General features: G+C 48.8%; 1 protein-coding gene and 1 long non-coding RNA gene across 4 annotated transcripts in view; both read right to left on the reverse strand.

Annotated features, from left to right (window-relative positions):
• Positions 1–2,689, reverse strand: part of CECR2 (CECR2 histone acetyl-lysine reader) — a 95,281-nt gene extending 92,592 nt beyond the window's left edge. Inside the window, exon 1 of one of the 3 annotated variants that reach the window (XM_071767477.1) lies at positions 2,230–2,685. In XM_071767477.1, coding sequence (XP_071623578.1) covers positions 2,230–2,406 — 177 coding nt within the window. In that variant the 5' untranslated portion in view covers positions 2,407–2,685. Of the gene's footprint in view, positions 1–2,229 lie in introns of all 3 variants that reach the window. The other 2 variants (XM_071767487.1, XM_071767470.1) reach the window with 2 other exon arrangements.
• A 6,438-nt stretch (positions 2,690–9,127) lies between these two features.
• Positions 9,128–16,115, reverse strand: part of LOC139807087 (uncharacterized) — a 49,725-nt gene continuing 42,737 nt past the window's right edge. Inside the window, exon 4 of the long non-coding RNA XR_011730460.1 lies at positions 9,128–9,863. This is a non-coding gene — a long non-coding RNA (uncharacterized lncRNA). The remainder of the gene's footprint in view (positions 9,864–16,115) is intronic.

A 16,115-nucleotide genomic window follows, 5' to 3' on the forward strand; every position in this document is an offset into this window, starting at 1 on the left:
TGTCTCAGGTTTTATTTTCACCTAATATTGCCTCAAGTCCTAGAGTTTTCTCACACCTTTGGAAGAGTGGCCACCTCTGTTTTAATCAGGCGCCCCTAAACCTCAAAGCGTATCTCAGAGGCAGCAGTGAAAATGGGCACCATCAATCCAAGGTCCAGAACCAAGGGGGAGACTTCTTTATGCAGTTGAATAAAACAAAAATGACATGGAGCGATACTATTAGAAAAAAAGTCCAAGTCCCTTCGTTGGCCATCGGTTTCACACCACACCTTTGGGCAAGCTCCTTGTGCAAAGCACCATTCCCACATACACCTGAGACCAGTGGTGAGACTGGAACAACTGCACCAGGCAAGGGGTAACAGGATGATGAGCTTCATGGAGCACCGAATTTTGAAACTGCCTGCGCTGAGCTGTTGACACAGTGCCGGGAAAAGGAGATTTACTCAGCGTGCCTGACAATGCCCGGAGTTCTGACAGCTGCATGCCTCCTCTCACAGCATCCCGATTTCAATCATGTTTTCCACTGTCTCTTGGACAAACATGCCATATTTTAAAAAAACATTTCTACCACGAGTTATTGGGGGTTTTTTTGCGACATTTTCGGTGGGCTGCTTCTGCTCAGCAACACCCCCAGAACCAACTCGCCCACGCTCCTCGTGCCGGGCAACCCCCCAAAAAAGCAAGTTAATTTGTTCCGAGTGATGTTAACTCCCCCACCCTAAGCGTGCTCCGAGAACCAAAGGGGAGCCCACATTTACTTCATTTGTGAAGCAAGCCAGATGCTAATTGCCTCCAAAGGTGAAAGGCTAGTGCCTTGGCCCTTTTATCATTGTAAATTCAGGTTCCTTCAAGACTTGGCGCTGCTGGGCCCGGAGAGCCTCCCCCTTTAATGGTTTGGCATCAATAGGAGGGGGAGGGGAGTTCCCTTTCGCAAGAAGTTGCATCATTGAGAGACCTTATCCCCTTTCAAGATTTCGCACCGCATAAGGGATTCCCCCTCTTCAGAAATTCACATCCTGCTAGAGGAGTTTTACTCTTTAGTGTTTCGCGCATCCCATTGAACTTTTAAGCATCTTTGGAATTCGCATTCACTGGGCAATCATGTCTAAAAAACACACGCCACCACGTTATTCACCCGGTTTATTGCCAACGCGCTGGCAAGAATAGCTTTTCACAGCAAGCACAAAAGATTTCCTACCCGGACACACTTTGTAACATTTGTAGCCGAAGAACAAAATATTTACGGAACATTAGCCACACACCCGAAAATAAGAATAGAATTTTTAAAAAACCAACCAACCAACAACAACAACCACCAAACAAACAAACAAAAAAAACACCCACACAAGAAAGTTTCAGAAGAAATTTGGTGACAAGGTACGAAAGCCGAGAGTTTTTACCCTAGGCGGGAGCCAAGAGGCGGATGGAAGGCACCGTCGCACCCCGCAGCCTCCGCGGAGCCGCACAATGAGCGGCGCGGTGCCCCGCGGAACCGCCCGGCCTGGCCGGGGCTCGCCGGGATGCGGGAGAAAAGCTGCACCTCCCGCCGCCCGGCTCGGGGACCCTCCGTACCCCTCCACCCTGCAGCGGCACCTTTCCTCCCACACGCCCCTCAACAAAAGGGACCAACTTGAGCACAGGCTGAGTGGGGTGGGGATGATCCCCCAGCAACAGCCACGGGTACCCCAGGGGGACAGGGGGGTTACCGGGACGAGCCCGCCACTCGCCGCCACCATTTTGGGCAAGGGGGACTCACCGCCGGCTCCGTACCGAGCCCCCCCTCCCTGCCCCTCTTTGTGTGCGGGCACCGACCGGCCCGGCGGAACAATGCGGCCCGGCGACGGTCGGCCCCGCTCCGCCCGCGGCTGCCCCTGCCGTGCGCCCCGCCGGGTCCGGAGCTGGGGGAAGGAGGGGATCCTGCTCGCCGCCACTCCGGGACGGACGCGCCGAAAGTTTACGAGCGCGCCCGGGAGGGATGGGGAAGTTGTTGCCTTTACCCCAAGCGGAGGCGAGACCCCTCGCCGCATCGCGCCGGGACCCAGCTGCACGCCGGGGGTGGGGGTGCGCCCCTCGCCCCACTGCCCGCCTGCACGGGGACCGGTGTGCGAGACCCGCCGGGCGGCGGGAGCGCAGCGGGGACGGCGCCACGGCACAGAAAGACAGAGACCGGCCGGCAGCTGCCCGGTGGGGCGGGCAGCGTGCGGGAAACGGCGGCCGCGGGGCTCTCACCTCGATCTCGAAGTCGGGCAGGCGAAACGCGGTACGAAAGAGGGAGCAGAAGTGCGCGATGGCCGGGACTTCCCACCAGGAGCGGAGCTCGTCCAGCGCCACCGTCGCCTCGGGGCCACCGGTACCGGCCACGCCGTCCCCGCCGCCGCCGCAGCCGCCGTCCTCCTCCGGGCACATCTCCCGCGGCTGCCTCCCTGCCTGCCGCCCGCTCGCTCCGTCCCTCACTCCGCGGGCGGCTGCGTGCCGCCGCCGATCGGCACTCCGGCTCCGCCCGCCCCCCGGCGCCGCGCCACGCCGCTCAGCCACCGCCCCCCGGCGGCCCCGCGCTGCCCCCTCGCTGCCGCCCGCGCATGGGGCGGCTCGGCGCCGGCGCGGGGGCGCTAGGGCCGGCGGGGGCGCTGCTGCTGCTGCCGCCGCTGCTGCCGCTGGCGGCCGCCGCCGCTGCCCGGACCCATCCTCCTCCGCCTCCCCGCGCCCTGCAGAGGAACGGCCGCGCCGCCGGGAACAGATGGGCTCGGGCCGGGGACACGGGGAGGAGAAGGGGGTAATGGGGGCCACGACGGCGTCCGGGGGACCGTGGGGCGGGCGGAGCCCCAAGCAGGGAGGGGACGGGGCTCTTGGTGGGAGAGCCAATAGGAAGGCGAGGACGGGCGGGGGGCGGGGCTAAACTGTCCCTGCGGGGCGGGGCGAGGGGTAGGGGGCAAAGCCGTGAGGGCGGGGCCGGGGCGGGTGGCGGGGCTGCGCGGCCGTGCACGAGGAGGGGGCGGAGCCAGAGCTCATCACAACAACCGGCGCCCCGCGCCCGCACGGGCACGCCCACTGTGGGCGGGGTCAGAGGAAAGTGGGCGGAGATACCGGTGGGGGCGGGGCGAATGGCGAGGGGAGGGGCTGCTGCCGTCCCCCGAGTGGCGGCGGAGCCTGCCTGGTGTCGCCCCCCACCTTCCGCGGGGCAAGGAAAGGGGGCCCTGGCCTCACCTGGGCCGGGCCCGCCTCCTCCACCACTGGAGCACAGCGATGGGATGTAGAGCCTGTCGGGGTTCTGTCCTCCCTCGCCTGCGGCTTGCCCCACACCTCAGGGGTCACCCGCCTCTGCCCCTCGCCTCGGGCTCGCTGGTGTGCAGCCCCGGCCTCTTCCCTCAGCCTGGGTGGATCTCCTGCTCATGTCCCCAGGGCATGGGGCTGGCCATCAAGCTGGCCGGGACAGTGCCTCAGCCCCAGTGTCAGGCCTGTGTCCCTGGCAGGTCACCAGGAGTAGCTGCAGCTGCTTGGTGTGTCAGGGAGCAGCCAAGGGGCAGCCCTCCAGGATTTCTGTTCTTACTTAGAATTTCTGGGTGAAGTATCCCGAGCAGAAGGAACTTCATGTACGTTCTCTGTGTGTCGCTGCTCCTGCCATGAGTGAAACCTATGCCCTGAGGCACTTTAGTATCTTGCCCTGCACCCCAGAACCTCCAGTTCTCCTATTTTGAAATCTATTACAGAAAAACAACCAGCACCCATGAAGACGGATTTTTTTTTTTTGGTGGGACTGCCCTAATGACACACACCCTAATGTCCAGTGAAACTCAGAGCTTCTACAGCTTTGCATGCTGTCACTGCATCCCTTTACAGTGTCTTAGCTTGCCTCTGTAGCCCAGTTTCCAAATGGCTGCAAAGCACCACTGTGCACAGCACCACAGCAACAGCTTAGGGTCTTACCTCTAGTGAAACCTTTGCAAAGCCGGTGTTTAACCAGGGTGTAGAACTTCCTTCTTTCTGCTCTTTCCTACCTTAATCTCTTGAGACACGTTTATAGACCAGTCCTACTTTTTTCTAGCCTTTCCTTTGTTTTGTTCAGTTAACTTTCTTACCTTACAGTCCCTACCCTTCACATCTTGCATTGCCTTGCTGTTGCCAGTGCCACCTCTGACTGGCTGAGGGTGATGGGCTTCTGCTTGTGACTGTGAGGACTCAGTGCAGGACAGTAGAGCAAAGGCACTCACAGCTCAGACAATTAGTCCAGAACTGACTGGACACACCCCACAGCCCAGTGATCACCTGTACCCATTCAAGGAAACAGTGAAATGCCCAAGGTGGGGTGGGAAGGGTGGTGCCACCTCCCCTCTCAGAGCAGCCTGAAGAGCATCTGAAGCACGCTAAGGGAAAACCACATCACAGGTGTCCTGCTCTGTCTGAAATAGAATGGAATTGAATGGAAAGGAATGGAAAGGCTGGGGTTGAAAGTGACCTTAAAGATCACCTAGTTCCAACACCTCTCCTATGGGAAGGGACATCTACCACTAGATCAGGTTGTTCAAGGCCCCATCCAACCTGGCCTTGAACACTTCCAGGGAGAAGGCAGCCACAGCTTCTCTGGGCAACCTTGGAGGCAAAGGCCAGTGGCATCCGTCAGCGTCATCTTATTGCTGCTGAGCTAACACCAGCTCCGATTTCAGTTGGATCTCAGAAACTGCAGTCTCAAGCATACACTTTTCACATATTCAGTGTTTCCTCATCCTGTTTCCCTTCAAAATGAACTTGACAACAGAGAATAAGGTAAAAGCATAAACTCCGTGCTGTTGCCCTGAGCCACTAGCCTAACAGACTGACTTGGGGATACTCTGGCAGAGGATGGGAACAGCTCGTTTAGAGAAGAAACAAATCAAGAGACAGAAGTATGGCTTGGCAAGAATAAACAAACTCTAATTTCATTGCCCTTCTTCATATTGAAGGATCAAGGGATACCCAGTGAAACTGGAGGGAAGCAAATTTAAAATGGTGCAAGGAAATATTTGTATCATTTGTAATTAACACATGGCATTTGTTACCAGGAGGTTTCATTGAGGCCAGGAGATTAGCAGGATTCAGAAATGGATTAGACATTTATATGGATACTGAGAACATTCATGGTCACATTAGACAGGATATAAATAAATTTTAGAAGGGATATAAACCTTCAGGCTTCAAGGCACAACGTAACCACTAACTGGTGATGAGGGATTAGGAGAACCTTCCCTTTTGGGCAGGTTATTCTATAATTGTCCACTACGGGGTTTCTTGCACCTTTCTTTCAAGTATCAGAGAGTGACAACGGCTGAAATGACAAGTCTGGATTAGGAGGGCTGCTGGGTTGATCTGATGAGGCAACCTCTGATTTCAGGGGACTGTGGGCTTGAGAAATGGCAAGCAGAGGACAAGCTAAAAGAGTTGGCATCAGGCCTCTTATATTGTTCCTCAGACACAGACCTCACTCTTCTTTGCTGTAAATTTCACACCCATAGAATAGATTTCTGAAGCCTTCCCCACCAAAGTTTTTGCCAAAATGTGCACTGTTTAATTGGCTAGTTACCTTTTTCAGCATGGCGTTTGAGTCTGTTTTCCCCAAAACATTTTGACTTAGCTAATTTATTATTTGCAGAAGACACTGACACCTTGAATCTTTTCAAGACACAATGACTCCAGTACTTGATACTGAGCAAGGCAGTGTATGTTTTCTTGTGTCTTGCATCTGCCTGAACTGGGTTAAAAGAGCTCCAGCTGCAATACAGTAACTGCTGAAGAGGAGAGTGCCAAATAACTTATAGCACTTTTGCTATAAAATACCAATAGTTCTGCCTGAGAAATCTTGGAGTGACAAATTTTCAGATACAATTTCCTTTGAATAAGTTACAGAACTCTGCATTATTACTTAATGCCTGAATCTTCCACAGAACAAACTTTTTTGTACTCTAGTCATCTAAGGGGAGTTTATTTTGCATCTCTGTCTTGCTCTGTCTTGACATTCCTCACTGAATTCCTGTAATGTCCAGTCATGGCTTATCTTACTGCTGCATCTTTGTTTGTTCTTGACACTAGGTCAAATAGCTTTGTAGTATCCCCACTCTATATCCCACTAAAGATTTTGAGAAGCTTAATGAAGACTCTTTATCTCTCTTTTTTTCAGAAGAGCTATGGTTCCAATTTTACCTAGCACTTTTTTGAATTAATTTGGCTCCCTCTATCGTCCCCATTATTTCTGTTGGTTTTGTTCTTTTTAGGCAAAGATGCTGGGGGCTTACCATGATCACTTCACTGATGTTCCTTCACTTTGCCAGATTCTTAAACTGTTCTTAAATCACTTCCTTGGTTTTATTATTCAAGCACAAAAATATCTGGTCTCCTACTGCTGTTCAATAGTAGGCAAAGATTTGGTGAGTACAGTATGGTATTTCCTCTTCTTTGAGACATGTCTCCATTCAGAAATTAATTTGCTTCTTCCCTTCCAAACCCCCTTTGCTTATGAATTTCATGCTATAGGTAACAAAACTAAAGCCTGCTCTGAGCACTGTCCTTTTTCAGTATGCTATATTCTTCCTCTTGATAATTTTTTTTAGGCTGTTGGTATGACTTGCTTTCAGCTCCATAATCAGTCCTGGCTGCTTATAGCCCTCCATACATACACTCCACTCCTCCCCTGTCTTCTGTGATTTTTGTCTTTTTTTCTTCCAAAACTGGGTAAGTTGAGTGCTTACACTGTGTTGAACTACTCTAACCTCTGTCTGCCTCTGTCTGAGGCTGACAGACAAAATCAAAGCCTCATGTTTTTGTTGTTCAAGGTCATCTCTGGATTTCTGAGATCGTTTGCTTGAGGAAAAAAAAAAGCCAAATTTAAGTGCCAAAAGCAAATAAAAAGGTTGCAGGAAACGCAATGACTGAATGTTCCCAGTCCTGTATGACAAATCACTTTGTGTGGAAACAAAAAGAAGGGGGGGGGGGGTGATGCTTTCCACTTTCTCCACAAAGATGAACAATATGTTACCCAGTTTGCCAAAGCTTAAATGTAGTCTTCGGTTTATGACAGGTAGATCTCTGAAAGAGAATGGGTTACTGACAGTGATAGGTCAGTTTTTCACCACCTGAAGTGATATTATCATTCATAAATAAAAAGGTATATACCTATAAACTAGGTGCAGGAAGACCTGCACTCTTCCCTTGTAAGGACTCAAAAGCACTTGCAGATTGAGCAGCCAAACCTCAGACTCTGACAGTTCTTCCTGGCAGCACACTGTCAGAAGCATGGGGCTTTGGGAGGTTCAGGTTTCCCCAATTCAGGGGAAACAGTTTAAGAATAGATTAAATCCAACATTCCTTCAAAACAAAACAAAACTTCTGCATTTTGCTGTGTGAATTGCTTTCGGCTCCTGTTTCTAGCACTTCAGAATTTTTTTGCTCTCTTGTTCGTGTTGGCCTCCCTCAACAGTCTAACACCAGCCAATCACACTGCCTTTGATTCTTTTTGCATTCTGAGTCAAAGAGTAGAAGACTGTTGTGATTTAGCCTCCTACTTTCACCCCAAGCCACTTATGCCTTCTAGGACTCTTTGTATTTTGAACCATCTTCAAGTTCCTTGTTCCCTTTTCAAGGCCTCCTGAGCAAAGAGATTTTGTGTTTTTCATGGTGTGGTTGAAAAGCCTTCCTGAACAGAGCAAAGACCAAAGTGGAGTATGTAGCATCAGGGGTCTGGCTTTAATTCCTTGTTCTGCCTTTCTGACTCAGACAAAAAGCCAAGGAAACTGAGGCACATGCAGTGAAAAAGAGAGCCCAGGTTCTGGGTAGTGGTGGGGCTGGGCTCATGGAGGAAGCTGGAGGGACCACAGAAGAAGTGTGAAAGCAAGTGGGTGAGACATTTTGCTTCCTCTAACTAAACAAGGAGAGTCGACAGAAAAAAGCCATCTTGGGTTTTGACAATTGCTTATTTTGAACCACTAGTTGTGGTTTTATAAATAGGGGTAGCAGTGGCATATGAGATGCTGAAATGAGATGCATGAAACTAAGCAGGAGTCGAACAATGGGAAAAGTCCTGTTTCTTTTATGAGGGAGTGCTGAAGGAGAGGAAAACAGATTTGGAACAGAGGACATGGCTGTAGTCAAGAGACTGTGTAGGATGAGAGAGACACAAGGGAAGCAGAGGATGGGAGAAGCTGGTAAATGCTGTGAGAGGTGGGAAGTGGAGGAGTCTATGCATCTGCTTCCTAATTAAGAGGGAGTATGAAAGAGTCTGTACTCACAAATACTTGGAAAGTGGAAGGAGCAGGAATGCTGTGAAGAAGACAAGGAAAGAGTGGGGAGCAGCTGAAAGAGATGGTAAAGTCAAGGGCGGAGAAGCTGAATAGAGAAAAAAGGGAGAAATGCATAGTGAAGGCAAAGTCAAGCAGGAGGCTCTGAAGGGGAATAGGATGCTGCAAGGTTGAATAAGAAGGTGAGATGAGGAAGGTATAAAATGTCAGGTCTGAGCAGCCTAACTGAAAATTTAAGTTATCAAGAGAAAAGATGAGGGAGTCAATAAAAAAGAGAGCCAGATGTTAAGGCAGAGAATGAATAGGGAAGACATGGGTGGGTGCTGACAGCAGCTGCTGAGTGGAGGCATGAGAGAGAACAGGGTCTGTCTGGACAATGCTCTAAAGCGTGGGAGGTGGGAGCTGGGAACAGGAGTAGCGCAAGAAAAAGCTGTCATTCTCATTAGTTTGGCACAGTGCTGGCACGAACCAGCTTGCAAATGGTCTGTTACTGAAGTTAGGTACATGGTATCAATAAGAGCTACATTTAAACTTCAGCTAACATAAACAGGGCTGCAGATTTAGCTGGGACACAACACTTCTCTTCAACTTTAAGTAAACAGGAGGTTTCCCATGATTCCTTTAGCCTGTGCCGTGGGCAACATGGGTTTGAGACTCATCTGCTCAAAAAACCCATTAGAACATACCCTTACACCTCTCACACACAGACCAGAGCTGTTATGCCTCAGAAGGTGCAATTGCAAAAGTGTGGTGCACTATTTGTTTCATCTCCTGGACATACACATTCATCTCACTCAATGCAGAAGTTAGTATGAAAGCAGTCACACCTACAAACCTAACCTAGGAACTGAAAAACTGATCAACGCTTTTTGTAATTTCCCAGATATTTACTTCACAACACTATTTTCAGCTGAGCAAGCCATTGGAAAGCAGGAGTAATTTCACATCACTGAAGTGTAGCCACTTTTTCCATGAAGCATAAGAGCAGTCACACACATCACCATCAGAAAATTAGGGACATTGTGCCATTTTTAGCTTGCATTGCCTCTCTTAGTCAAAAAGTGTCCTCCTACTGGGAATTTGGCTAGCACTTGTGTGGCAAAGCATCCTTCATCATGGCTCCTCTCCTGCCTGCTTTACTGAACTATACATCAAACCAACAGATCTGAGCCTTAGGTCTCAACAGATTTTCTGCTCTTAATCCATAGGGGCTGAAAACCACAGGTTGTAATGTAACTTGATGTTTTGTCCCTTAGAGAGCAATCAACAGGCGAGCGATAATTTGTGGCAATGGATTTAAAGCTAGGCAATCTGGATCTTCCCCAAATCTTCCCCAATGAGTAGCACCGAGAGGGGCCCACCGTATACGTTTGTTTGTGGTCAGGCCATGCTCACAGCTGCAGCCAAGCTCTGGTCCACACATCTGGCAGAGAGACGAGTTAGACATGGGCTGGCTTGAAGGGCCAGGAAACAAGATCCACCCTGGACACCTTGGTGGGAAGCAGAGGGGAGAGATGCACAAACCCAAGGGCTTTCCTGTCTCGCCAGGTCTGTTGTCTCTTCTGCCATCCTCAGCTCTTCCACAAGCAGCAGTGCTAGGGCCTAAACAAAGAGATATTTAAATTGTTTCCAGAGCAGTGGTTAGTAATGGTGCTGATACCCGTACTGTGGGCTCCAGCCCTGGTTCCTACAGACTGCCTCCAAACACCCAGCAAGAGGCTCATTGGGATTCACTGCTGCAGCCTGAACTTACTTGGCTCAGCCTGCTACGGGGGCAAGGCAGGCGCAGGCACAGAGAACAGCCCCAGATGAAATGCAGAGGATGCTTCACAGTAGGGAGGTGCTCCATGCCAAGAGGAGCTCCCCATCAGCCACTCCAGGAGAGAGAGGCAATGTTTCTTGAGGGGAATTAAAAGACCATTTTGCTTACAACCCCTAATGATTCAGTTCTCTATTCAAGACCTTCTTAGAGGAGGATTAAAGTTATCAAAGCTGCTCTGACAGTGAGGCTGTAATTTTTCTTTGTTGTAACCAGCCTTCTGTTGTCTAGGCCTAAAGATGTGACATAAGGGAAAGCTTCATTTCTTGTCTAAAGCTGCTGGTCTCACACAGCTACAAGAGGTTTTGCTGGGTACCTACCTGTGCAGAGCAAGAGGGTTTCTGTTCACAGCTGGTGCCAAAGCTGAGCTCCCCACAGAGGTTTCTGGGCCAGGTTCAGTGTTGATGTAAACCACAAAGTCCATAAAAAAAATAAAATTGTGTGGCTGTGTGCATACCAATTCATGCAGCCATGGTGGGGGCTGGAAAGGCAAGATCCAGGATAGTTTAGGCTAATGCAGTTCTTTCCAACACTTCATTTGATACCCACCTGTTAGTTGCTTTTCCTGCTACGCTGCTTTTGTGGTGAGTGCAACTGCAGAACAGTAACTTGTTGCAACTCCACCAGCATTCATTTTCAATCCCACCGATACTTTTGCTTCTTACTGCTGCATTTGGCTAGGGGTGTACTTAAATCTCATTCCTTCCATAACAGCCAAATGAAATTAAAAGTAATTTATTTCTAAATCCTGCAAAGAATGGGATACTACGTTACACTAGTGCACGGCTATAGAAATAAGGTAGAGCCCTCGCATAGGTCTGAGAGACCTTTCAGACATTATCAGGACTGAGTTGTGGTTCCATCTCTTTCACCAAATTGCTCTGTGCCTTTGAGTAAATCAATTCATATGCATCTTCCTCATCTATAAAATGGGAGCTGTCATATTTAGATACCTCAGGGAAGTTGCAAACCTCGATCAGTTAATGCTAGTGCCTTGTCAGCTCTCATTACCGTGGTATCTCAGTGTTTATTGCTTTGAAATTGTAAAATGCTATGTACATGCTAAACATTATTATTCTAGATGAGACAGAGGGACTTAATCCAGTTTCTCTGTAAATACCAAAGACAGGGAGTTGACATTCCCAGTAATGGCTTTGGTATGAGGTCTGGTCTGCTTGGAGAAAAGTTTTCCTGACATGTAACAAAATTTATTTATTTCCAGATCTCTAATGTAACAGCTCTTGAACCAGTTTAAACTGCACTTTTATTGGATTACTTAGTTAAGTACATGGAATTGAATTCGCCCCACGTAAACACAATTTAAACTGTCTTAGACTCATCTTCGGTTCCAGTGCAAGGGAAACTGTTAGGATCACTTCCTCTCGTATAAATAATCCAGGCAGGTCTCAATCAGAACAAGGTCCTTGTTGTCTGAAAGTCCAAAGACTTTCAAAACCTGTTTGGATATCAACCTGCTCAGAGAGAAGTGATCATAGGCAGCTTGAAGTGGGGCATGGCTGGAAGTTTCGTGTAGCAAAGGGATTTTAAGTGCCCAGTCTCAACAGGAAAGGGCTAGTGACTAATGCAGTCGGTCATCTCCAGACCTTTCCCAGAACAGTCCTGCTTGTAACTAGAGTTTTAAGATACCTTTTTCTGTCAACCATTTAAGGGTAAGGCTGTCTCCCCACAGGAGCACAGTCTTGACCTTAGGGACTATTTCCGTGAGTCCACAAAGTGCTTTAGAACAGACCTGAGATGCTGGCAGCAGGGCCAGAAGGAGCTGCCTTTGCTCCTTCTTGCATCAGCTGTGTCTGGTGGGGTGGATGGTGCCTGACCAGCCAAGGGGGTGACAATGGGGATGTTCTTTCTACTGCATTTCCACACAGGTTGGGAAATTCTTTCCTACTTTGTGTTTTGCAGACACTGGCTTCATTCTTCCACGACACCAGAAGCTCATTCATGTTCCTCAGCCTGGTGCCAAGCCCAGAAATGGTCCTGCCTAGGGTCTGATGCAGCCTGGGCACTGCATCGTGAATGGGGAGCAGGACAGCAGTGTGGTTGTTTCCATTACACATGCTGCAGTGCACAGGGGGTGCTGAGCAGTATGAGCAGCAATGTGTGGTGCTACTGTCTCCTTGGACTCCCTGATTCTCCCTTCTTCTCAGCATACTGCTTTGTACACACAGTTAGCACTAAATCCAGGGAACTTGGGCCACTGATATAGTTTTGTGCAAGGTTTGGCTTCAACCACCATGAAAATAAATGTTTGGGATCTGCTCGAAGTGTTGCTTCCTGGACATGACTGGCGTAGCAGTGGTTTATTTCATTACTGATGAAATAACTGCTGGTAAGCAACCCTGCCTGTCTTTTGGAGACCTTGTGTCCCCCACATCAACTCTACCATTCCCACGCTTTTGAAGGTGTGGACTTAGGCCATGCAATGCATTTGAGACAGGCCACACCAAGACAGTGGCTAGTCACCTCTCTTTGTCACTAAGCCAGTTTAAACCAGCAGTGGGGAAGTGGAAAGACAAGACCTGCTTGAGCCATTAGTGACATTGTCATCCACTGACTTCTCCAGCTGTATTTCATTACTGCCTTTCATCAAACATTTGAGGTTCAGCTCCAGGGTTTCCCAAGCTAATAGGATGTCAATACAAGCTGCTAGCACTCCTTACAGGCAGGCATTAGGCAGGAAGGATGCTGTAGGCTCCTGAACAGAGATCTGATAAATACACCACAGTTTTTTCAAGAGTAACCTCTAAGATTTGGCTCCCAGCTCCCTGAACAGCTCTGCAAATGCACCTCTGATCTCCCTGAATTCATGATGAGGGTCCTGTCGCAAATGACCTGGCTGTGGTGTTGTCTCTCATGAAAGCACTTGAATTGTTTGAAACCCATGACCTGGTGAAAAAAAGCCAAGTAAATATGTATGGAGAAAGGCCTGCATTAGCAGGGAGATGGGCCAGAGGACTTACTCTTTCTTCTGCACTTAATATCTTTCAAGTTTGGGGTTCCCACATTGAGGCTTCCTTGTTCACCTTCATGTCTATGCCTTATTTTCCTGCTGGGAAGTGAGGGATGTTTGCCAGCAGCTCTCTGTCTGCCTCAGCCCCCAAGATGCAGTCTGCCCTGCTAGACATGGCACCAAAAACATCCACTGCTGGAACTTAATGTTGTGTGCAATCACCTAGATAAGGAGTCTGATTTGCAAAAGTACTCAGCAGCCAACCATCCTGATGATTATCTGAGTATCCATCTTTCCTTTGCCTGTTCCCAGGGGCCATTCCCAGTGACATGCAGACAAAATGGGGTAACTTTGCTGGCAGCTGTGTAGCTGACCCCACTTTATGCTCTAGGTGAGAGCAGTATCTGCCCTCAGGCCCCAAATGGCAGGAGCAAGGCTTTGATTTATACATATAGACAAAGCCCCATGGGGGAATGCTGTATGGAAATAAAAAGACATTATGCTTTACAATTAGGGAGGGAAAAAGAGTTGGGGCGTTAAAATATGAAGTGGTCAAGCTATTAACCTTTTCATTTAGAAGCAATGGTCACTAAATTATGGGGCATGTCTCCTTCCTCCTTCTCCTCCAAAGAATGGGCCTTTGAAGATGTATCATCATGGTCCGTTATGTGAACAAGCAATAAAGCATAATTAATCCTCTGAAAATCTGATCAAATACCAGCAGTGAGTCACAGCTGAGCCTGAGGGGGTTAAGGAACTTAAATCAGAGAGCTAGCACATCAGGCAAATCCATCCACTGCCTCCTGTCACCCCAAACATCCAGCTAGGGCTGTCCCCATCAGAAATGAGGCGTGCAGGTATGTGGACTCCGTGGGGGAAAACTTTGGTTCACGCAAGATCTCGTAAGATGAGCTGGCTACATGCAGGGTGGGAGGCCTCTAAAAGAGACCCTGGAGAACAACCAGAGTCAGCAATCCTCCTTCCAAGTCTCTGCTGAAGTACAGCAGGGTGCTGGGGGGCAGGTGTGTATTTTGGGAAGAGGCAGAATGGAGTTGCTTGAGATCCTAGCTTTAAAGTACTATAGTATGGTATGTAAGTTCTAGCCAGTCCTGACGGCTAAAAATCCCCCTGGCTTTTTTTGGGCACATTACAACCTGAGCAATTGAATTTTGCTGGTCTTAAAGCAATTCCAGACAGCTTCAGCTGGAGGAGAAATTAATCTTCTCTTTTCCTGGTGAAATGTGTCCTGCTGTGTACACTCTATGCTAGAGGCAGCTGGACTGCTGGGAGGAGGGAAAATGGCTTGTTATTACATACTGCAGAGATACTTCTGGATGGAATATGTTTCATGCATTTGATCAGCAGTCAATATGGAGATGGGAAGGTCTCCAGAGGCAAGAGAGGTTCTGCAGCCCACAACTGCCCTGGGAAGCAGCAGTATGCAGATCTGATATCCTGAGACATGTAGGTGGGGCATATCACCCTATTCTAGCCCACTTGGCTTCCCTGCTCTCCACCAAAGACACTGCTGGGACACACGTGTTCTCTCTTAAGCAGTAAGGTGGGAGAAAACATTTGCCAGTGCAAGGGAGACATGGCAGAGAAGCACTCACTCACCCACCACAGCCAGGAGGTTTATGGTGCACAGGTCACACACCAGAAGATCACGACCATCTTGCTGCTCCTCTGGGTAGGACTCTACAAAGAACAGAGAACCAAGCCACCCTACTTTTTGTGGAGTAACATCTGTCAAGAAGTATTGCCTAGCTGCCAGCCATTCTCCATGTTTAGGTCCACTGCACTTTGATCTGTGAAGAGGCGGTGCTGGGCAGGTGTTTTTTGGGTGCGTGCATTGAGCCATGCCTTGCTCAGGCACCACTTGCCAAAACTGGCTGCATATGTTTGGAGTGAAGTGGGATGGACAGCATGTCTCTGAGCCAGCATGTGTAGAGCAGTTGTGAAGAGGCAGCAGTGTAGGCTTCAGCACGAACTGGACCAGCCCACTCCAGCATGAACTTGGTTTATCACCAACGAGCATCCTCACTCCTGTTACTACTTGGTGGGTGAGCTGGCAGCTAGTGTGGATGTGCCGGGCCTTGCCACAATCACTGTCATTTGACAGTATAGGCACATCAGTGGCCTCCAGTCTTTGCTGGCCCAAGGGCACAAGCAGTAGCACTGCAGGCAGCACCACCTTGCTCCCTTTGTCAGAAGTAGGAATAATGCCAACAGAGGATGAAGTCCTGCCCAGTGCAAACACCTGCAGAGCAGATTTTTTGTGGAACCTACTCAAAGAGCTTTTTGGTTGGGTTGACAATATACAATCTTTTAGGCCTTCTCTAAATTAAGCTTCTAAGCAGGCATTGCATCTCGCAGGAGTCAGCTCTCTTCCCAGCTCATCTCCTCCCTAGGTCCATGAGCTGTTCCAGACTTCTCAGGCCTCAGAGAGGGGGCCCACATAAGTCCACTGTTTTCTGGGGAGTTTCTGCTTAGAGAGGCAAAACTTCACTACTATTTTTTTTCCCTCTCCTCTCTTTCTGATGTAAAGAGTCTCTAAATACCCACCACAACTCTACCCTCACCTTTCCAAATCATGTGCTTTTCTAAACTGATTTTTCTTTCCCATTGTTTTTAAGTAGCAGCATAGGACTTAAGTTGGAAGCAAAACCAAGCAAAAATTCATTTAGCAAAGCATTTGGCTATCATTATGACACCGATTTTAAATATAAATCAAACTGACAGTCAAAATTACCCTGCAGTCTTACCAATCCCAACTATGCTGAGGAAGATTAACAAACAGAAGGAAAAGTGAAGATTACTTCAAATAAAAGAGAAATCAGCCAAAATAATGCCTTTGGCCTTTTAAAAATTTTCTTTGTTTGTTTGTTTGCTTTGTTTAATGCTATCAGTATTACTAGTTCAAACTGCTGTTAGTAAAAGTGATAACTATGTCTCAAGAGCCTTGTTTGTGAAATGAAGATACTAACATTTAGTTGTAGCTATATGCAACCTTATTAACTATACTTTGTTAAATGCCCTTTGATGCTATAAGTGGAAGACTATCAGG

Source organism: Heliangelus exortis, chromosome 1, assembly GCF_036169615.1.
Source record: "Heliangelus exortis chromosome 1, bHelExo1.hap1, whole genome shotgun sequence".
NCBI lineage: Eukaryota > Metazoa > Chordata > Aves > Apodiformes > Trochilidae > Heliangelus > Heliangelus exortis.